Below are 24,454 nucleotides of genomic sequence, written 5' to 3' on the forward strand. Positions count from 1 at the left end.
TATGCCCCATTCACTCCTCCATATGGTTAAGGCCTCACATGGGTAGTCAACAAAGCCTAGCACATTAAGTTGAGGCATGTCATCTGACATAGGAAATGAGGTCCAAAAACTCAGCTCATGCACCAGGGATAGATCCTGGTCCCAATGTCAGTGGCCCCTCAAACAAACCAAGCTATAAAACTGTCACCCAAATGCAAAGGGCCTAGTGCTTGGTCCCATGCAGGCTTACCAGCTGTTGGTCTAGTATCCATGAGTTCCCACAAGCATGGTTCAGCAGTCTCTGTAGGTATCCCCATAATGATCTTGACCCCCCTTTACTCTCAAAGCTCAGCCTGGTGCTTGGCTTTGGATCTCTGCATCTGCTACCATCAGTTACTAGATCAAAGTTCGATGATGACAGAGTACTTAGCAATCTGATTGCAGACGAAGGCCAGTTCAATCTTAGCTAGGATCATCTTAGTGGATTCCTGATAATTTGTGTAGCACCAGATTTCTCCCTAACCCCATAATTGCTCCCTCTATCAAAAGATCACTTTCATTACTGTGCCACACCATCTCTCCTTCAACTTGATCATCTAATACCATGTTCTCACCCCACCTCCCCTTCCCTCTATCATCTCTCTGCCCCCAATTTACACAGGAGATCTCAAATATGCCCCCTTAACAGGGAGATCCATTCAACCTTCTTAGGGTTCTTCTTGTTACCTAGCTTCTCTAGAGCTGTGAGTTGTAGCCTGGTTATCCTTTGTTTTACATTTAATATCCATTTATGAGTTAGTTCATACAGTGTTTGTCTTTCTGTGTCTGAGTTACTTCACTTAGGATGATTTTTTTCTTGTTTCATCCATTTCCATTCAAATGTCATACTGTCATTAATTTTTACAGCTGAGTAATACTCCATTGTGTAGCTACATCACATTTCCATCATCCATTCTTTCATTGAGGGGCATCTAGGCTGTTTCCAGTTTCTGGCTATTACGAATAATACTGCTGTAGGCGGAGACTGCTTGTTCATTTCCTGGCTTCCCAGACCCAGAATAATCACACTGAACTGTATTAATTACAACACTTTAGTGATGCCCAACTAGCTCTCACATCTTAAATTAATCAATTTCAATTAATTTATGTATTGCCACGTAATTATGGCCTACCTGTAAGGTTCTTTTATGCATCCAGCATCTGTCTCCTGTGGCGGCTATATGGCTTCATGGCTTCTCTTTGACTCTGCCTACTCTCTCTATATATATCTTTTCCAGCCTGGCTATATTTTGTTAGGCCATTGTCTGAAAGCAACTTTTTAGTTAATTAATGGCAATAAAACATATCCATAACATACAGAGGGGAATCCCACATGATACTGCAATTAGCCTAATTGACAGTGTCATTGTGCTATGATTGAGCATCCTTTGGATATATGCCCAAGAGTGGCAAAGCTTGGTCTCTAAGAAACTGCCATATTGATTTCCAAAGTGTCCATAAAACTTTACACTCCCACCAGCAGTGAAGGATTTTTTTCCCTTATTCTACAGCTTCTCCAACAATAGCTGTCCTCAGTGTTTTTTATCTTAGACCTAAACAGAATTCTCAACAGAAGAATCTAATTTTTCATATCAATGACTGCACCACTATTTTTCCATATTTCCTCCTATTCTCTCCACTTTACTTTCAAGTTTAATACAATCAGCAATTTTTAAGTTCAGCATTTGAATGAGATTTATATCATTGTCTTTCTGTGTTTGGATTATCTCATTAAGCACAGTAATCTTCAGTCCCATCAATTGTGTTGCAAATACCAAGGCCACAACCCTATATTGTACTATCATGAACAGACATCAAACTTCTGTAATTACTCATCAGACCATGTGGATGTGTTGTTTCCATTTCTTGGCTATTATAAGCAGTGTTGCAAAGAATGTGGAAATGCAAATGTTTCTTTGATATACTCATTTAGTCTCATTAAGAAATATACCCAGTAATAAAATTGCTAATTCATATTTTTAATTTAATTTAATTTAATTTTAATTTCCTGAGGAAATTCAATACTATTTTCCTTAATGACTATACCAATTTACATTTGCAATAACTACATATAAGGGCTCCCATTTTCCAACCCTTCATCACCATTTGCTATCTTTTTTCTTTTTCTTTAGAAACCTCTTAACTCTCTCTTACTGAGGCTTTTATTTGCATTTTCCTTACGATTATTGATGATGAGTAGGTTCTGAAATATCTGGTTGACTGTTTTCAATTCCTTTAAGAAACTTTTTAATTATGGGTTTCTAATGTTGCTGACTTGTTTGAATTCCTCGTTCATTCTGGCTATTAACTTCTTGTCAGATGTACTGTTTGAAAGTCATTTCTTGAATTCTCTAAGTTTTCTCATAACTCTGTTGACTGTTTTCTATGCTGTGTAGATTTTTAAAATAAAATTTGATATAAACTCATTTAAATATTTTCACTCTTGCTTCTTATACTTTAGCATCTGCTCCAAAAGACTTCCTAAATCCAATATTCCAAAACATTCTCCTGTTTTCTTTATGTAGTTTCACGTGTAGTATTTAACTATTTGATCCATTTTTATTTGATTTTTCACATGACAATAGATAGCTAGTTTCATACTTCTGCATGTGGACGTCCAATTTTTTCAGCACAATTTATTCTTTCACAGATTAATGTTCTTTTACCTTTGTTAAAGATGCTTTGAGTGTAGATGTGTAATTACTTTCAGAATTTCTGTTTTTTCACTAATATATTTGACCATTTCATACTATTTTCAAGTTTTTTTGACAAATAAAACATCTATGAAATTATTTTGTTTTATATGTAGGCACATAGTTATAAACTTCCTTCTTCACTCAATTTTTTGTATGTTGTATTTCTATTTTCACTGGTTTTTAAATTCTGATTTTGATATATTACTACTTCAAGAATTAATTGTCAGAGGTAGTGATTGCTCAGTGACCAGAGAAGTTTACTCTCTTACAGAGGACCTGGGTTTGGTTCCCAGCACTCACATCACTGCTCACAACTGCCTATAACTCCATTTCTAGGGGAATCCAATGCCCTCTTCTGGTCTCCATAGGCTCCTGTATGCATGTGTTGTACATATATAGGCTCATGCAGACACATATACATAAATAATAAATAAATAAATTTTTGAAAGAGAAAATTATTTAATTTCCTTGGATTTTTATAGTTTCCAAACCTTTCTTTGTTTTTAATTTCTATTCCCATCGCACTGGTCAGAATTTTTTTTTTAATATTTACTTATTTATTATATATACAATATTCTGTCTGTGCATATGTCTGCAGGCCAGAAGAGGGCACCAGACCTCATTACAGATGGTTGTGAGCCACCATGTGGTTGCTGGGAATTGAACTCAGGGCCTTTGGACGGGCAGGCAATGCTCTTAACCACTGAGCCATCTCTCCAGCCCCTGGTCAGAAATTTTTATGTTGCTTATATTTTTAAAAATTAACCAAAATTTAGTCCTTATACTGAAAACATAAATGATTTACATACCATGTTTACAGTATTAGAACATTCATTGTTTCTGTAGAAACACATTTTTGCTATGCTCTTTCTTTCTTTATTTATTCAACCTGACCACACTCTTCCCACTCTACTCTCTTCTCATTCCCTCTCCCATCTCCCTTAAGCCCTATCTCAATCCACTCCTGCTTCTGTTCAGAAAGGGGCCTGCATCTCCAAAGCATGGCAGATCAAGTTGCAGTAAAGTAAGCATCTTGCCTTGTATTAAGGCCGGGCAAGGCAATCCAGTATGAGAAATACGTTCCCAAGAGCTAGCCAAAGCATTAGGGACAGCCCCTGGTCCCATTGTTAGGAGTCCCACAATTAGAACAAGTTATACAACTGTAATATATATGTAGAGGGCCTAAGTGGGCCTATGCAAGCTCCCTGGTTGTTGGTTCAGTCTCTATGAGTTCCTGTGAGTCAGGTTAGTTTTTTCTACAGGTTTTCCTGTGGTGTCCTTGAACCCCCTGGCTCCTACAATCCTTCCTCCCTCTCTTCAGCAGGATCCTCTGGGCTCAGATCAACGTTTGGCTGTGGGTCTCTATAGCTCATTGCATCAGTTACTGGGCGATAGCTCTCCAATGACAATTGAAGTAGTCTCCAATCTGATCACAGAAGATGGCCAGTTCAGGCTACATATCCACTGTCACCAGGAGTCTTAGCTTGGGCCATCCTTCTAGATTCATGGGAGTTTTCCTTGATTTGGGTTTCTATGTGACCTAAAACTGCTCCCCCAACTTTTATAGACATCTCTTTGATATTCTCCCCCTTCATCCAATCCATGACCCAATCCTTCAAGTTCCCATCCCCAACTGCCCCCCAGCACACCCAAGAGATCTCCTCTATTTTGCCTTCCCAGGGAGATCCATGGGTCACCCCTTGGGCCCTCTTTGTTTTTCTGGCCTCTCTGGGGTTGTAGACTGTAGTATGGTTATCCTGTATGTTACAGGTAATATCCACTTATATGTTAGTACATACCATGTTTGTCTTTCTTGGTCCAAGTTACCTCACTCAGGTTGATTTTTTCTAGTTCCATCCAATTACCTTCAGATTTCCTGATGTCATTATTTTTAACAACTGAGGAGTACTCTATCGTATAAAGGTACCACATATCTTTTTTATCCATTCTTCAGTTGAGGGGCACCTAGGTTGCTTCCTGGTTCTGGTTACTACAAATAATGGTGCTATAAATATAGTTGAGCAAGTGTCCTTGTGGTATGATTGAGCATCCTTTGGGTATATGCCCAAGATTGGTATAGCTGGATCTTGAGGTATATTATTTCCCAATTTTCTCAGATAAAGCCTTGTTGATTTCCAAGGTAACTGTACATGTTTGCACTCCCACCAGCAATAGAGGGGTGTTCCCCTTGCTTCACATCCTTTCCAGCATAAGCTGTCATTTGTGTTTTTGATCTTAGCCATTCTGAAAAGTGTAAGATGGAATTTCAGAATTGTTTTTGGGTTTCCCTGATGGCTAAGGATGTTGAACATTTCTTCAACTGTTTCTCTGCCATTTGAGATTCTTCTGTTGAGAAGAAACTAGATATCAAAAAAGAACTCAAATAACCCAATTATATAAACACTTTTCAATGAGTTTTATTTCTTCTAATGATTTATTTTTACCCTTTAGAATCTCTCAAGTTGAAGAACATTCATTACTAGTTCATGTAATAAGTGTGAAGGTGATAAATATTCTCAGCCTTTTCTTTTATAGATTTACCTATATCTCTCCTTAATCTCTTTTTGATATTTTGATTGATTGATTGATTGATTGATTGATTGATTGATTAAGTTGTGAGTATATCTGTGGATGTAAACATTCTACTAAATTGTATGAAAATCAAAAGATAACTTGTAGTAGTTTTCCCCCTTCAGCTATATGTGTCCAAGATAATGATCTTTTGTCATCGAACTTGGTGGCATCATCTTTATCCATTGAGCCACCATGGTAACTCCATGAGTTTGAGCAATTCTCTTTGATTACAAAACATTACTTTAAGGACTTTATTCAGCTTTCTCTTATAGATTCATGACTCATTTACCTGTATTAAGGTTCTTTGGTTTTACTTAAAATAAATGTCATCTAAAAGCTAATATAAATTGTTACTTACTGTGACTTATGAGATAAGCTTTTTTTCCCTTTTCTACTAAAATTAAAATCTTCTACTTCTCTTATTGTGTTCAGCAGTTTAATTCTGATGTCTATTTTTGTGGTTCTGTTGATATACATAACTTAGGGTTGATTGAATTCCTAGATTTGTAGATTATTGGATTTTAAAAATTTTTAAAAAATTTCAGTGATTATTTGAAAAATATTTGTTCTACTCCTTTCTTCTTTCTTTCCTTCTTCACTTCATAGTAGTGTGTGTGTGTGTGTGTGTATGTGTGTGTGTGTGTGTGTGTGTGTGTGTGTGCATGCTCATGTGTGACTTACTTTATGGTGGCTAGGTTAGTTTATTAAGGAGTTTTCATCATAAAGTTAAGGAGAATCTTCTACTGTTTTTCGGTGTCCTCGGGATTGAACTTTTCCTAATTACACTGTAAATAGGTCAGTTTCTCTGAGGAGAAATTAAGAACTATTAACTTTATTGTCAATTCTCTCCCAAGATAAAAGTTCAGTGTCACAATTCGGGAAGTATAATTGGGAGAGATGGGGGAATCCTAGTGGGGTTTCCTGAATAATAAATGCACTGTAGTCACAAGAGTCCTTGGGGAACAGTTAGTCTTTTGGCTTGCTTCTCTTGACATGAAACCACTGCTTTATGATCTGTGAAAACGGCAATTTAGGACTCTGTACCTTTCAGCAGCAGCAGTCACAAAATAGAGCTGCCATTGTATGACTGGGGCTTGAGCACAACAGTGAAGTCCCCACACTCACTGTCATTGAACTCACCTAGTAGTTTCCTTGGCAGGATAAAGAATACTGACGTCTTGCCCTTCCGGAAACATATACTTTAAACTAAAACTAGAAATGTGGGAAAATCTTGTGCACTGACTGTATTTTGTCAAGGGAAGATAATCCTGTTTCATTGAGTTGAGAGTTGGGAAGAAAAAAATGTAGATAATTTAGACATTATAGAATCTCACTACTCATATTGAGCACTAGTAGCTTTTCTGACTAAACATTACTTTTTGCTTTATGCCCCCATGATTATTTCTAGAAACATCTTCCTCAGTGATTAGGATGGAACCCAAGACATCTTGGTATGCTTAGGCAAGCTCTATGTGACTGCCCTACATCCCCATCCTCCATTGCTCATTTATAATTTTCAGTTGTATTTCTGAGAAATAAGTTGGCCATACCTTACTTTCTTATTATTTATATGAATTATATTCTTTTCTATGAACATACTAATTATTGCCTTCAGTTAGCTTAATGTTTTAAATAACAAAGTTAAAGTCTTTATGTGACAAGTTCCATATCTAGGCTCCCTGGGGAAGGATTTTACTGGCTGCTTTATTTATGATGCCTTGGCCATATGTTTTCTTTCTTTGGACTAGTATATTTTTACTGCTAACCATGACTTGCTGGAATTTACAGTTTCCCTATTCCCTAGGATTTGTTGTTTCCAATGTGATTTGATTCTAAATTGTGATTTTTGTTGGTTTAGTGACTTATCTGGAGAATTGTACAAAGCATATATTCTTTGTAACTGAAGTCTCTGCCTCATTAATTTAGTGGCTCATTGGTAATTAGATGGAGATTGCTTTCATGCCTGGAAACAATAAATCTACCCCCTTTCCAGAGTCTGTGTTATTGTTGGGACACATCATCAGCATGTAGCTATAGAGTTTACAAATCTCCTGTGGACTTTACAGACTGCTTGCAGAGAGCCTGAGAGTCAGCCAGAACTGAGAACTTAGGGTAATGTGGGATATTGACAAATCATAGCCTTAGGAATCAATGACATAGACAGAGAGAGCTAAATATTGAGAACTGTGTTGGAGCTTTGGGCATCCTTATGAAAATAATTACTTTTCAGGTTTGCCCCTCATCTTTCTGCTTATGCCATTCATATGCAGTTGTTAGGCATTGCCCTAGCAACTGCATTGTTAGAACCATTACCAGAAATGTTTTCCAGAAATGTCCCTTGGAGGGAATATTTTAGAACTGATTAAACTCTTAGGAAAATACAACAAAAAAAGCATTTAGTTTGTCTTCCAGGACAGCACCAGACATGACAAATAGCTATAAATCTGAGGTTCTGGATTTGAAAGCTCTGCTCCATTTTTCTACCACTGTATCAGGACCATCAATTGTTATTCAAGGACGCCACAAATAAGGGTAACAGAGATGTTGAAATCTTTTTTCTTTTTTTTTTTAGTTTGTCGAGACAGGGTTTCTCTGTGGTTTTGGAGCCTGTCCTGGAACTAGCTCTTGTAGACCAGGCTGGTCTCGAACTCACAAAGATCAGCCTGCCTCTGCCTCCCAAGTGCTGGGATTAAAGGCGTGCGCCACCACTGCCCGGCGAAATCTTTGAATCTTGACAATAGCAAGACATTTTTCTTGAATCAATGTTTCCTCTGTTTGTTTCTACTCTTAAATTACTTTCCACAATCCTAAAGTGCTAATTCTATTTTCCCCAGGTTTTCTGTTTCTTTTACTGAGAGGAAAAAAAAAATGGAAGTCCTAACTCTGCTATTTTTATAGATGTCATTCCCAATCTGCTTTTCCCCCAATAACCACCTTCTTCTTCCTTCTGCTTCCTTCTCTTCTGCCTCCTTCTCCTCCTTCTTTTCCTCCTCATCCTCCTCTTCTTGTTATGTAGATGAGGCTAGGCACAAACTCACAGGTTCTACCACACCCAGGTATATAAATTTCTTAATATACCTTTTGAACTCTGGCACTGCCTTTTAGATACACCTACGTGCACTGAAATTATTAAGATAGGCAATAAAGTGTGCCTCCTTAATTGATCCCAATCAATTGTTAGCTATTTCCCAAAGTCAAAAATAAACTAAATTTGCAAGACTAGAGTCATTTTAATTGCATCATTTGTATTTAATATGTCCATAAAGTCACAGAAAGACAGTCAGACACACAGCAGGCAGGCAAACACACACACAAACAAAGGGAAAGGGAGGAGAGGGTCTCCATATGTAGCACTGGCTAAACTGAAACTCACTATATAGACCAGGATAACTTTGAATTTCTGATGATTCCTCTGAGTTTGCTTGCTGTGCATTGAGATTCTAGACAGGTACCAGCAAGCCCAGCTGCTATATCAGATGTAACTTATATTCAAATGAAGTATATGTATTTTTCACTGTTTCTTGCCCATACTCTTTCTTCTTAGTGTTCTCAAAGACTCATTGAAGCATTTTACTCACGCTGAAATCTACCAGTATTTCTGTTGCTACTTAATGAAGATATTTTCATCTCACTTTCATTTTTGAGAAATTGTCTCAAAAAGAATAGATCTGTTGATTGACCACTTATTTTTTTGTCTACTTTTTGGATTTGTGTATTTTGGTGACTTCATATTTTCTGTGATGAGAGTAAATAATCATTTCTTTCTTTTCCTCATGAAATATTCCTCTTCTTACTAATGATTTCAAATTTTATTATATTATCTTTTAATATATCTTCATAGCACTGAGGCTTAAACTAAGACCTGAAGCATGTCAGACAAGTCATACACATTCTAATTTATATTTTCAGATCAGAAAACTATTTGTCCTGGTGTAACAGTTTGGCTTTTGTGTTTGGTGTTCATTGAGCTTCAAAAAAATTTAGGTTGAGATTTTTTTCAGCAATTAATGAAAGTATTAAACACTATTTTTTCAAATATGTTTGTTGCTCCTTTTCCTTTCTGGCCCTCCAGGAACACACAAGTTGATCCATTTATTCCTTTATTCCTTTTATTTTTCATGACGTAATTCCCTAATCATTGATGTTACAGGCCTTTGAAATTTGCAATTTTGTCATATAGTGGTTGTTTTTTATTTGTTTTGAATATTATAAACACCAAAATTTCTACTTGCTCTTTTTATGGTTGCTCTTCTATTGACTTGCTTTTTTCAAATGATATTGTTTTTCTTATTCATATTAAAATACCTACTTTGAGACTCGCTTTTCTTAGTCAAGCCCTAGATTCCTCCATGTCTCACTGTTGAATCCTTCATTCCAGATTCTTTCCAGAGTTCTTATCTCTCCCCAGAAGTACCACCTAACCTCTCCTGCCTAGCCATTGACCTTTAAACTCCTTATAAACCAATTAGACAATTTCTTAGACAGGTGAGGAAAGATGGAGACACATCTTCACACATAACGCAAAAAGATTATCCCAGCAGGGTCGTGACCCAGGTTGAGAACCACTTCTCTAGTCCCACTTTTCAAGAGACAAGGTCACTTTGTACTGCCAATAGAACTTCTAAAGATCTCAGCAATTCATCCCTGACCTTTAATCCCCCACCCCATTTCTCTTAACCTTTAGATTTCCATTTTTGTGTATATAATCGTTATCTCTCTTCCATGTATATATTAGAGACCATCTTCTTTCTGAGGCTTTATTTTCCTCTTGGAACCTAAGTGTGCAGCTTTTCCCAGGGTCTCTTTTTTCCAAAATCTTCACACCTACTCTGCAGAGTATTATCTTTGATAGCTTATGAGTGCTCAGCTGATTTATTTCTAAGAAAAACTCCTTTGATTTCTTGTTGCTGCATGGAATCGAGAAGTATCTATGTCAACAGAAAAGTTTCTGTACTCTGAAAATCCTCTCCACCAACACAACAACCCAAGTCATACCAAATTAGAAAAGGCCCAGGTTTAATGAATACAGCATTCTCCGATGATTTTCCAGCCCCCCAGAAAGAAGACAGGAAAGGAAGACTGGAAAACCACGTCTGTTTTCTGGGAAGAAGTTTAAATACCCTGTGAGAGTGGTCTTGAGCATCTCTGGAAGAGAGGTCATCATTTGGTGGGTTTTCTGAGATGCAGAAGGGTTTGGAGAGAGATGGGGGAAGGGACTTGGAGCTGAGCTTCCTCCTGAACATTACAGACTCTTTGGGTATATGGATGCCAGGGGTTGGGATAAAGCTTCCACCCGAACATCAATCACTGTGAGAATCCAGTCAATAATTCAGTTAATTTGTCACTTATTTTTCATTTCTGTCACTTTCTGACATTCTGTGTAGACCCTGACAATTACTGTTACAAATTTATGCTTTCAACAGATCCCATAGGAAAAAATATCTCTCTGCCATTTTGTCATTCTTTTCTGATTGTATCTTACTTTGTCTCCTTAAAGACCTTTACTTCTCATTTGTAACCATTCTTTTTCTGTGTTTTAGAGGTCCCTTAACCCCACTACAGTTAGCTTCAATGTCTAAGCTTCTTTTCATCCATAAATAGTAACTTACCTTCAGCTACATTAGTTTATGATAATAATGTGGCCATTTAAGAGTGCTCCTGAAAATTTCTTCTCCCCATGCTACCAGTCATGAACCAGAACCTCCCTCCCTTGCGTCCCCGGACATTTCTGGCCAAGTGTACTTTTCTGTTCCCCTGGCCTTCCTCTTGCAAGCTCAGTCTCCTCATGATTTCTGTCTTACTGTCTTCCTTTAGATCACATTTCCTCAATATGATGTAAGGAATTCTTAGCACTATGTGAACAGTCACTATCCTATAAATAAATACGCACACATATATACCTATTCATAGACACATACATATATGCCTGTGTTCTTTCTTGGCTCAAAGCAAAAAGTCCTTGAGATACAGGTTGAGTGTAGGCTTCTTAAAGTTTTCACACCACCAACACCATAACTGAATTAGTCCTCAAGCGTACAGAACGCCCCTTCTCCAAATATTAGTAACAATTTCTCATCTGAAAATTGAAGCAATCCTGTTTTTCTATGTTCTTCTTTTCTTGCTGTTTATTTTTCTCCTCTCATATATAATGTACTGACCACAGTTTCCGCTCCTTCCTCTCCTCCCAGTGGCCTCCACTTCTCCCAGATCCACTTCTCCTCCAGTTCCTAATAACAGTCTTTCATCATATGCTATTAACTATGGTCAAGGGACTCACACTAGGAGACAAGGGATTAGTCATGTCAGCTTGATCCACCTAGATGAAAATAGATATATCAGAGACATATCCAAAGACCCACAGCAATTTTTCTAATCTATCGTTTCATTTTGTTGGAGAGGCTATCCTATGAGATTTATTTGAAAATAAATATATCAGATACATATCCAAAGACCCATTGCAATTTTTCTAATCTATAGTTTCATGTTGTTGGAGAGGCTATCCTAGGAGATTTATCTGTTTGCCCTTTTCATGTCACTGTTCACCAGTCACTTATTACCTATATCTTGACAATGTATTTATTATTCCGTTATGACTGCTTTCTCTCTAAACAACAATGACCTTAGTTTCAAAGGAAAAGAAAGTGTTTCCAACTCTAGAACTCTTTGTGACTATTGTAGGATATAGTTTTTTTGTTTTTCATTGTATTGTTGTGCTGCTGTACAATAATCATTTTGCAAACACTGTTGCTAGTGTCTACAGATGCTTTTCAAATCAGGTTTACTAAGTATGAAGACAATTTGACAACTGCTGTCTAGTCAGTAATGATTATAATATACAATCACTTAGAAGGTACATCATAAATTTAAAAAATAAATTTCTACCTTAGTGTCACTGGCAAATAATATCTGATGGTTTGAAAATAATTAATCTGTGTTGCTTGAATTCAAGATTTTATAAACTAATATAAATTCATTTATACAAAAACTATTCTAAATTTAGTTTTTTGGAATAAAATAATCTCATTAAATGAATATCCTATGAAACTAGAATAAAGTAATGCATGTAGGCAGAATTTGTAATGAAAAACAAGTGTAAGAGTCAGTAATTCTCAGGTTTATATTTTGCAGTAAAATACTTTTAATAAATGAGGTTTTATTAAATTAGAGTGGGATAATGCATGCAAATATAGTATGTGAGTCGGTAAACATTCAGAACTAACAATTTATGAGTAAAGGTCTGTAAGGTAGTAGTAAGTAAGTAATGGCAGCAGTAATAAGTATTTCTATAATCATAATGTTGGTATATTTTACATACTTACTGAAGATCCATTTTATCTTTAAATAACATTAATATTTAAGTTATAGTAATATATCATATTTCTAACAAAATATACATAGTAGTGATGTATAATATTTTCAAAAAACTTAAAATACATGTTATAGAATCCATTGTTTCTATACTGTGAAGTTAAATTTTATATGCTTATTAAATATTCATCTTATATTTAAACAGTATTAATAATTAATTACCTTTAAGATTATTTTTACAGTTTGTAAAAATTGATGAAATAATGCATGCATTATATCTGACTATTTATTAGCTAAAATAATACCTGCAATTTATAGCATTAATCAAATATTACTTGTTATCACTGTTTCTAATAAGCTAAGATGACACAACCTTACAAAAAGTTAACTTCAGAAATATTAAATTACTTCCCTTCATAATTATTTATGTATTTTATTGTCTGTATTTAATTAAATAATGTATAAAGAATATGGAAATTTTTCAATAATTGAATCATATAATCACATACAGGAAACACTGACTAAAATGTAGCTTTTGTCATTGAAATTATTGTTGGTATATGATGTCAAAAGCAGTTCATTTCTACCCTTCTTACTTGATCTGATCAAGGATGCAAAAATATCAAAGAGCACATATTTGCTTAATTTAAATTTTCTGAAGTTAGCTTGATCAAATAAGTGACTTTCCAAATTTTTATGAAAATAAGTTAATTCATTTAAGTATGTTATTGTTAGTAGTATTGTTGTTTATGCTTAATGGTATAGTAACACATTAATTGCTATTACTTGAATTGAAAATGATAAGGAAGACTTTACATAGCTGCTAAATATTTTACCTATGAACACAAAACAGGTGTTCTCAGACTCTTTGGTTTAAGGACCCTTGATACTTTTCAAAATACTTGTGAACTCCCAAGGACTTTTAATTATGTGGATTATATTTTTGTCTCAATAGTATAAATGTTAATGTTTGTGATGATGAACATGAAAAATTTAAAAGGACCATGATGAATCATTTGCCTTTAAATAATGATAATAAACTAAGCCTGTTTAATATTAACATGTTACACATTTTTATGAAAATCGATACAATTTAAATTTTTTCAAAAATAAAAGCATTGTTTTGTAGGTTTGAATTGTTAAATTTCTATTGATACAATAAGAGCAAATTTCCTAAATACATGCATGCATTCAACTAACTGTGATGTTTCTAATTCAAAAAGATGAAAAGGGAAGCCTGTAATCTGAGCACTCAGAAGGTAGAGGTAGGAAAATCAGAAGTTCAAGGCCAGACTGAGTTACATAAGCTCATGTCCATGAAACTCCTAAAATATGATAAAAGTTAGAAAAGGAAAACTATACCAAAAAAAGATTTATAAGAGTCTCAGAGCCTCTGGGTCCTTGAAGCATACTTTGAGAACTGCTGATACTACATTTTAAGTTACTAAAGTATCAAAGAAAATAGTCAATTCATGATATATATTATTATTATTATTACTATTATTGTTGTTATCATTATTGATAATATAGATATGGTGTTTTTAAAAGTTAATGTCTTCTTGTTTGTTGACTGCATTCATGGCTTCCAGAAACAAAATTTATGATTGTACAGATTCAGTAAAGAGGTTAAACTACTCAACAAAATTATATCTGTTGCAGAGGGTTTTAACCAAATTAAGATAAAACATTTTTCATTTCTGTTATCCATAATACAAATGGATCAGCATGTGACACAGAGAATGAATGAAATAGAAAAGAGCTATCTGATTTTCTCTTTCCTCAGTGTACATAAAACTATTCAAAAGAATTCCAGGTGTAAAATTGTCCTCACAGGAGCTGGTGAGATGACTCAGGAGGTAAACACCCCTCTCTCTAAGTCTGACAACACAAGATCAGTTCTGGAAGGGATAAATCAACTCGTGAAAATTGCCATCTTAACTCTATAACTCTATAGACATTATATGGAAAACTCACACACATGCTCATGAGTGTAAGCACACACACACACACACACACACACACACACACACACACACACACACATACACAGGGGAGGGAATATTTGGCCTCCTATACTCAAATATATAATAGTGGTCCTTGCCACCCACAACCTTATTGTCTCTAAAAAGGCTTTCCTCAGATCCCTTAGAGATGTGAGATCAAATTATTAACAGAAGTAAGTTCATAGTACTCCAGAGCTGGGCTCTAATTGATGTTAATGTGCATGGATCTTGCAGCCATTATAAGACACCTTCCCTAGGGACTGCAATTGTCTCTCAGAAGGTCTCAAAGATTACAGGAACATCTTCAGCGGCAAGTTGGACCTTCACGTACAGAAACATCTCCCTTTGTAGCCATGCCTATAGAAGGATGACAAATTTCTTTGAGGAATCTCCAGAATCAGGGTCTCGTTCCCAAAGCAGCCAAGCAGGCAGGGACTGGAGAGGGACTGGTTTACTTGTGCCCTCCGATGCTCTTCCTATAGGGTCCAGGAATCTTGCTCCCTTGGTTGCTGTTTCTCGCACTGTCACTTATTTCTTTAGCTAGAGACTCCTCACACATACCAGAAATTCAATGTCTGAAGAAAATACTTAATAATCATTTCCCAAATACTCATGATTTTAAATACTAGACCCAGTTCCCCTTCCCTCCACTTCTCCCATTCCCCATCCCTCCATCCCAACCCCATCCACTCCTCAGAGGGTGTAAGGCCTCCCTTGGAGAGTCAACAAGGTCTGGCTTACTAACTTGAGGAAGGACCAAGCACCTCTCCCATGTATCAAGGCTGATCAAGGTATCCCACTATAAGTGGGAATGGGCTCAAAAAAAAAAAAAAAGATTCATGCACCCAGGATAAGTCCTGGTCACACTTCCAGCCTCCCCCCTCAACAGAACAAGTCACATAACTGTTACCCCATATTCAGAGGGCTTAGTTTGGTCCCATGCAGGATCCCCTGCTCTCAGTTCAGAGTTTGTGAGCTCCCACTTGCTTGAGGCAGCTGTATCTGTGGTTTTCCCAATCTTGATCTTGATTTCTTTTGCTCATATGATCCCTCCTCTCTCCCTTCAGCTAAGCACCAGGAGCTCATTCCAGTGCTTGGCTGCAAACAACTCTTTTTTTTTTATTTTCCCAGGAAGTAAATACCAGTCAATATTATCTACTTTTTTCTTCTTTGAACATTCAGTCTAATACATTGCAGCTGACAAGGAGTACTAATGTCAACTAGTACGACCTTAATGTATCAAGTTTTTCATAGTTCTTATGTGGTGACTTAAGGTTAGCTACTGTCTCTGAGGGTGCACTTCTACTTTCTCCCCCATTTTGCAATGGGGACATCCAGCAGCCCAGTAGCCTCTGATAGATTTTCACAGACATAATCTGACTTTGCCAAAGATTTAACTTCTTGAGATTGCAGAGAGGATAGGTAAATATGAAAAGTCCCTTAGGAAAAAAAGTCCCATATGTTTTGAGGGGGAAATACCTTTATGGTCTACCATAAATTTCTGAGTGTTCACAGAAGGTTTCATCATAAGATCACTGTGTGCCCCATTCCTTTCTACTAATATTTATTATTGGGAATCCAGTTTATTTTCCTGGATGACTTGTCAATAGCCATACGAATAAAGAATCTGTCTCTCTGTCTCTATTTCTGTCTCTCTTTATATATTCCTCTCTCCCTCCCTCCCTCCCTTTCATCTTCCCTCCACTATTCCCTTCCCATTACTTCCTGCCATCCCCATGCCTAGCCTCTGTAAGACCTTAAAGACACATCCTCATTCTGTTTCCTGACCTTGAAACCTCATTGCTGATGCTCAAACACACAAATACACACACACACACACACACGACCTTGCCAAAAAGAAAAAAAAATCAGTTGCTTCTGTTCATAGGTTAGTTTTTGCATAATATGAAACATAAACCAGTCAACTCTCGCAGACTATTATAGATGGTGTATGTATTATTGCTATTGCTCTTAAGTAACATCATACTAATAAATGAATGACTGAACTTAATGATATTACTGAGGACAAATGTGAAGCTGCTCCTTAGCTTAGCAAATATTTATTGAGCACTTTCCATCAGTCAGTGAAGTTCTCAGGACTGCAAATAGAACAAAATGAACTCAGTCTACTCCTACACATAACCATATCTCCAATAGCTTGGCTCAAAGGTGGACAGTCTATGCTGTAACAACAATTCACAGAAACCTAACATTTTCTATTCCACCAATACGTTCTATGAACTGCCTGGTATGCCATGAATAGCTTTCAACAAATATCAAGTCTAAATGCCTTTTGGTGAAATGCTAATGTATGACTGTGCTACTGGCCAAACCTCAGTCATTGCATGTGGTATAACGTCTTGTCACCTTTTTGTTCCTCTAGGCGTTTCAGTTCCTATCCCTGTGATTGGACTGAGGGACGAAAGCAAAGTGTTCATGAATAACACCACGTGTGTGCTCAACGACCCGAACTTCGTTCTCATCGGGTCCTTCGTGGCATTCTTCATCCCGTTGACGATTATGGTGATCACCTACTTCTTAACGATCTACGTCCTACGCCGTCAAACTCTGATGCTACTTCGAGGTCACACCGAGGAGGACATGCCTGAAATCAGCCTGAATTTTCTGAAGTGCTTCTGCAAGAAAAATGCTGCTGATGAAGAGAACGCTGAGAACCCCAATCCAGATCAGAAGCCACGTCAAAAGAAGAAAGTAAAGCGTCCTAGAGGCACCATGCAAGCTATCAACAATGAAAAGAAAGCTTCCAAAGTCCTTGGCATTGTATTCTTTGTCTTTCTGATCATGTGGTGCCCGTTTTTCATCACTAATATCCTGTCTGTTCTTTGTGGGAAGGCCTGTAACCAAAAGCTGATGGAGAAGCTTCTCAATGTGTTTGTTTGGATTGGCTATGTGTGTTCAGGCATCAATCCTCTGGTGTACACTCTTTTCAACAAAGTGTATCGAAGGGCTTTCTCTAAATATTTGCGCTGCGATTATAAGCCAGACAAAAAGCCTCCTGTTAGACAGATTCCTAGGGTTGCTGCCACTGCTTTGTCTGGGAGGGAGCTCAATGTTAACATTTATCGACATACCAATGAACGTGTGGCTAGGAAAGCTAATGACACTGAGCCAGGCATAGAGATGCAGGTGGAGAACTTAGAGCTGCCGGTCAATCCCTCCAATGTGGTCAGCGAGAGGATTAGTAGTGTGTAAGCAAGAGCGGCACAGCTTTCCTTACAGCAGCGCTCTTGTAGGAAAGTTTTCCCCCTTGGTTCTCCTATGGATCAAACTAATGTAAATACTGCTGTGTGACAACCAGTGTTTTTATAAATAGCTTTGCAAACCTGTACTTTACAATCATGCGTTAACAGTGAGATTTGGGGTTCTATATTTACTGTTTATGATAGATGGAGACTAAGTTATTTTGATTCCTTGGTGAATAATAGTGTGTGTGTTTCTCTCTCCTTCCCTCCTTCAACCTCCCATCCTTGTTCCTCCTTTGTTTTCTTCCCTCCTATCTCTGTTTCTTTTGCAAATGTGGAAATGTTAACGTTCATCTCAGGTGGCATTTGCAGGAGACCAGAATGATGCACATCACTGTGGTGATATTTCAAACCACACCTAAATTGACAGATTCCGTGGCATCTTTTCCAGGTTAACAGTAAATATGTGCTTTAAATTCTCGCTCTGCTCATCTACACACATAAACACAGTAAGATAGGTTCTGCCCATTGTGAAAAATATCCATCAGTGAGTCAGAGTCAGAATTTAACTTTGTTGTTACACATTGGGGTAAAATTTGACATTGTCAAAATGTCGTGTCAGTTTCTTGCTACAATGTCTGTCCCCAAACATAGTGGTATTTTAACATAGCAGCTGGTTAACCAGGACTACAGAAGTGGAAGGATGCTAAAGAGATATATACACCAAACAGCTTTTCACTTCTTAAGGACAATGTTCAAATTCTGATTTTTATGATAAACAAACTGGAATTAGTGTTTTCATTCTGGTCCTTAGTAAATACCTAATTCCACAACTAAACTGGGAAATAAGAACCCAGAGTTAATTCCCAATCCAGGATTCAACATCAATTGGATTTTTGATCTCAGAATTCTGGTAATTCGTGTGCTACACACAAAGTAAAATTTGCATTTTGAGCCTTATTAAAATATTTTCTTAATTATGGTACCTCTCTCTATAGGACCCAATCTAGCAGTCCATTTTTAAGTAAAACTAGTGATAGAAGGGTACATAAGTATGACCTTGGAAGTTTTATTTGATTAAGGACTACTGAATTAGGCCCTTAGAATGTGAAAAAAAAAAACGTAATTTCAAAAGACTCTTTTATTGAACTCTGGGAAGAATAGAAATACAGAGTTTCCATTTGGATTTTAAACAAAATTTATCTCATTTTCAGATCCTTCCAAACTCTCTAGTGCAGGAAAAGGCTGCAGCTAATTTGTGAACGTGGCAAGCTCTCCGTTGTACTGCAATTATGTACTCAAACTTTAAATCTTTATTCAAATATAGTGTTGGATTCCAATAAGTGTTGGCCATTGTTTCATTCGTGGGCCTGCTGCTCTCTAAGAATTAAGTATCATTTTAATGAAATTGAAAACCACGTCAAGTTTTCAAGTATTGCTCAATCAGATCACTAAGTCTATGCTGTGTGCAGAGTATACATGTTTCCAGTAACTGTGTTTTCATGTGTGTCCATTTCGCACAACTGTGGATAAATTTCTGAAGAATTCATGATGCTATATCTTATGCCCGACAGTTACTCTTGCACACCTTGGAGTGTGCCTCTTATGATCTTGTAATTGCTGAAGGCAGAATCTGAACTTCCAAAATTCTTAAAGTGTGTTCTCAACATACAGCATAGAAAAATTCAACAGTCTGCCACTGTGGCAGTGGGAGAGCGGCTGTATTTGAGGAAACTCAAACAGTCTCTATTTGATTCACAACACTGCCAGACATCAGTCAATTGCTTGAGCATGCCCAAACATGACACAAAAGTAAAGTCTACCTGCCCGTTAGGTCAGTTGAACTGCATGTTAAAACAATTACCTGAAATTGAATAAGATGATCTACTTCTTAGTGAAACGAAAAAAAAAGTCTGAAGAAACACAGCATGCATTGAGCATGAGTTCTGCACATACAGATGGTGCTGTGCATGTACGCCATGTATGTTGCATAAATCCACTGATCCGTATCAATGTACGGCAGAGAAGCTGATACAGAAAGCGCTGGAGAAAACTCCTTCAGCAATCCATAAAAGACATTCAGATCTGAAGTTTTGTATTAGAGAAAACTGGAAACATCTGATTTCTTTCTTAACTATCAGGGCAAGCTCATAGCACATGTTTTACAGAGAAATAAAGTATAGACCACAGAGTTCCAAAAGCACTAGCAATTAGTTGAATGATAATAGCTTATAGCACATTTGTTAATAATTCTTAGTCATCGAGTAGTAGTACTTAATAGTACCCAACACGGCAATTATTCTCAACTTGTGTGCTTTTCGTAAGTTCTATGCGGTTTGGTATGAAACATATATATTCATTTGGAAATAAATCCTACAGTTCAATGTTAAAGCTACAAAGTTTTATAAATGTTTTAAAACAGACCATGTGACAAATGTAAATGTGGTGAATTTACTGTCAAATCATTTTGATGTACTATTATATATGTATACTGTTTAAGACACGTGTAACAGACTGCCTTATATTATTTCCTATAATTTTTCTCCTTTATCAAATGGTACTTTTTGTGAATGGTTGAAAAGTGTTGTCTTATTCCTGATTCCTGTAAGTTTGTTCCCTTCTGAGTTTTGTGAGACTTCCTCTTAATTTATTAAATTTATTAAATGTGGCCTATTATGTCCTGTGTCTTTTTTCCTTGTGCATCGTTTCAGTATAAAAATCTACCCCAGCATTTAAAAAAGTTGGGTGAATAGGGAGGAGTGAAGATCTAAAAGGACTTGGGAAAGAGGAAGAGCATGATGGAAATATATTTAAATTGAAAAACTGTTTTAAACTCTAAAAATGGAATTTAAAAGCAAATTGATTCTTTTTTGATTTATTTATTTTTTATTAAAAATTTCCACCTCCTCCCCTCCTCCCATTTCCCTCCCCATCCTCCCTCCCCCTCCCTCTCCAGTCCAAATTGATTCTTTTAAGTTATAAAGACAAACACCATCAGAAAAAATCACTTTCTCTGACTGTGTACTAAAGAACATGAGGTGGAGGACAGTTCAGAGAAGTAGCTGACAAGAACAGCATCAACAGTAACAACATGTTCCTTATAAGAGTGCATGTACATTGAGAAACTATGCCATCTTCCTTTCCTGAGTATGACAGCGGGGTAGAGTGGAGGAGAAAGGGTTTGCTTCTCTCCTTGAGAGCTGTCATCACTGTCATCATCTTACCAGACACAATGCTCACCAAGGACAGACAGGAGCATTTATCTTTTTGTTTGTTTGGTTTTTGATATATTGTTGCCCTGGATGTCCTAAAATTTGTTCTATAGATCAGGTTAGCCTCAAACTCATAGAGATCTGCCAGGTTCTGTGTCCCAAGTGCTGGGATTAAAGGCTTGCACAACTACTCCTCAGCATGGACCATCTATCGTATTGATGGTTTTATCTTCAACATGGAGAAGCTACTGTACTTTCAACAGATACACTAACAAATCACTTGCTAAATGGTGTCTTTCCAGGGCTAAAGGACTAGTAAGAACTCACCATTCTTCATTATGCCATCATAAAGTATGGCACTGTCACTTTAATTTTGCCTCTCAGCTCAGATGGCTTAGGCAGACACCTCTAAAATTATCAGATTCAACATAAAATGCAATTCTGTTTCTTATACCTGAAGCCAGACCTGACGAAATACATTGGTCTTTTTTCTTTCAACTTATATAATTTATAGGTTATGGGAGAAGCAAAAGGACGCTGGTATGAATTCAGTTCTAAGAGAAGGAGGCGTTGATGCTTCATGCTTCTGTAAACACGAATGGGTTGGTTTAGCAATTGAACAGCTACCTGAATCAGCAGAGGCACTGCTATGCATAGCCAAAATTAATTATTTATTTTAATGTCTTGGTAAATTGACAAGGTGGATCTATCCCAAGCTGGCACAATCCTCTTCCTCAGTTTCCTGAATGCTATGATTACAAGTGTGTACCACCATGGCACACCTCTGAAATACCTTGAACTACTAAAGCCAGGGATTGCTTATGCCTAACACAGAAAACAATAGAGAAAGGCTAGGTGTGTATGCATCAGTATATATTATGGCATGCAGTTATAGGTGAACGATCCCAATTTCAAGAATTGGTTCTTTCCTTCTACCTTGTTGTGAGGCAGACTCTTATTTCTGTCTCTGTACTCTCTATACTTCAGGTTGGTTGGTTTGCAAACTTCCAAGATTCTGGTTTATTCCCCCAGCTCAACTTTCTATCCCCCATTATGATTACACATGTGTACTGTCTTACTTGGTGCTTCTATTGCTGTGAAGAGACACCAACCATGATCACAACTCTTATAAGAGAAACATTTAATTGAGATGGTTTAGTGACAGTTGCAGAGATTCAGTCCATTAACATCATGGTGGGGAGCACGGCAGTGGGTAGACATGATGCTGGCTAAATCTTGGCTTGCAGGCAACAGAAAGTTGACTGAGACCCTGGGCATTATCCTGAGCATAGAAAACCTCAAAGCCTACCCCTGTAGCTACACATTTCCTTCAACAAGACCACAACTACTCCAACAAAGGTACACCTCCTAATAGCACACCCTATGAGAGTACGGGGATTCAGACTACCACATGGACCATCACTTCCGGCTTTTTACTCACATCATCAGGCTTGTTCAGCAAGTGATAACCATTGAGCATCTAGTTCCAGGTTTGTTCTTTTTCATATCCCAATAATCGAATCTCTACTACTAGGGAAAGAAAAGACAGGCAGAATGCTAGAGTCCACAGCACTGAACTACTCTTACAGGAAGAGACAGAGAAAGATGTCACTTACAATCAAGTAGCAGTAGGCTTCTTGTACCCACACCTTCTTGGCTCCCACTTAACCTAGTGCAGCTTTTACAACTGAGGCCCATTTCTCCTTACATATTTTTCCTACACATATGTTAAAAATTACTTAGAAATCTGAATATGTTGGAAAGAGCTCTTTATACAAATCTATAGAAGTAGATTATAACAAAGCAATTCTCAAATATTATGGCACAAAACCCATAACTCTAGAGCAAAGCATTGGCTATGTTCCCTTTGATATAAATTCTATAATGATGATATCTGAAGGATGTGTTAACATATAATCTTGGGATCCATATGCCAGGGGGCAGGGAGGACAAAAAAAGTAGGACACTGTACCACACTTACAATAAAGATTTATTCCCTCTTGTACCTTTAAAAGAAGAAGGTACAATAAATCATCTAATTTTCCTTGAAAATTAAATTGAATTCCTCAAAACAAATTCACAAAGATAAACTCACACGTATTATTTACTGACTAATTCTGCAGGTACTCATCAAACAAAATAGCAGATACAGTGATAAAGATGTGATGGATGAAGCTTAGAATGTATCATGGGCTTCATTGAGTTCAGAAGTGAGAGGAGTAGGCCTTGCTATTTACACTGCCCTCAGGAGAGGTGTGTGACATTTTCCTAGGCTACTCTCTCCATTTGCAACTCCCTGAGAACTAAGCGATTAGTCCCAAGCCTTTCAGCACTTAGGGAATAGAGTCTTCAACCCTAAAGGGAAATGCTGGCAGAGTAGTGCAGTACCCATGGCAAAAAGAATAAGTATTGGATAGAAGAGCATTCATAAACTCTGCCTGGTGGCAGAGTGATTCAAGGCCAACCTGAGGCCCATAGCAGATTTCAAATCAGCATGGCAACTCAGCAAGATTCTAAAATTAAAATTTTCCAAACAGGTCGGTCTCGAACTCATTAGTAGAGTATTTGCATAACCTGCAGGAGAACCCAGTTTCAATCACCAGCATCTCTCCCCAGCCCTTCCAAAAGCGCCACTACAAAGATTTGTTTTACAACACAGGACTCTGGCAACAAATGTGTGGAGCTTCCATATCAAGCAAATCTAAATCTTAGCCAACACCGAGGGGGTGTCTTACAGTTGAGTATAAAATCAGCTTTGTGGAAACAAAGAAACTAATGTTAATGTGAAGGCAATTTGAAAGGACAAAGATTCAATCTTCAAAATGTGCTCTAAGTTTTGTAATATGGCACCTGCACTTAGAATTTGAAGACCACAAGGAGGGAGAGTATGAGCAAGGAAGTCACAACCATGAAGGGTTGGTCCACCCACTGAGACAGTGTGCCTGAGCTAATGGGAGCTCACCAAAGCCAGCTGGACTGGGATTGAATGATCATGGGATCAAACCGGACCCTCTGAATATGGCTGACAATTGGGGCAGACTGAGAAGCCAATGATAATGGCACTGGGATTTGTCTCTACTGCAGGTACTGGCCTTTTGGGAACCTAGTCTGTTTGGAGGCATACCTTCCTAAGCCTGGATGGAGGTGGGATGGCCTTGGACTTCCCACAGGGCAGGGTACCCTGCCCTCTCTCAGGACTGGAAGGGGAAGGAAGGAGGGTGAATGGGGGAGCGGGAGGGAAATGGGAGGAGGGAAGGAAGTGGAAATGACGAATGGTATTATTTATAAAGCAATAAAAATAAATAAAAATATTTTAAGAAAAAAAAAGAATTTGAAAGCCCACTTGGGACTGGAAATTCTCCTTGCTAGGTATTGATTGGTCCTAGAAAAAAATAGTGAGTACTAATTCAGTCACTGGCCAGTTCTGAGAAAAGGATCCA

General features: G+C 37.3%; 1 protein-coding gene across 1 annotated transcript in view; it reads left to right on the forward strand.

The window, feature by feature from the left end:
- Nucleotides 1-20,467, forward strand: part of LOC121441075 (5-hydroxytryptamine receptor 2C) — a 238,166-nt gene extending 217,699 nt beyond the window's left edge. The window contains exon 6 of the mRNA XM_041642214.1: nucleotides 16,983-20,467. Within this exon, the coding sequence (XP_041498148.1) occupies nucleotides 16,983-17,812 (830 nt within the window). The 3' untranslated portion in view covers nucleotides 17,813-20,467. The remainder of the gene's footprint in view (nucleotides 1-16,982) is intronic.
- Nucleotides 20,468-24,454: the final 3,987 nt, after the last annotated feature.

Source organism: Microtus oregoni, unplaced genomic scaffold, assembly GCF_018167655.1.
Source record: "Microtus oregoni isolate MIOR12 unplaced genomic scaffold, Mior012 000073F_001, whole genome shotgun sequence".
Taxonomy (NCBI): Eukaryota; Metazoa; Chordata; class Mammalia; order Rodentia; family Cricetidae; genus Microtus; species Microtus oregoni.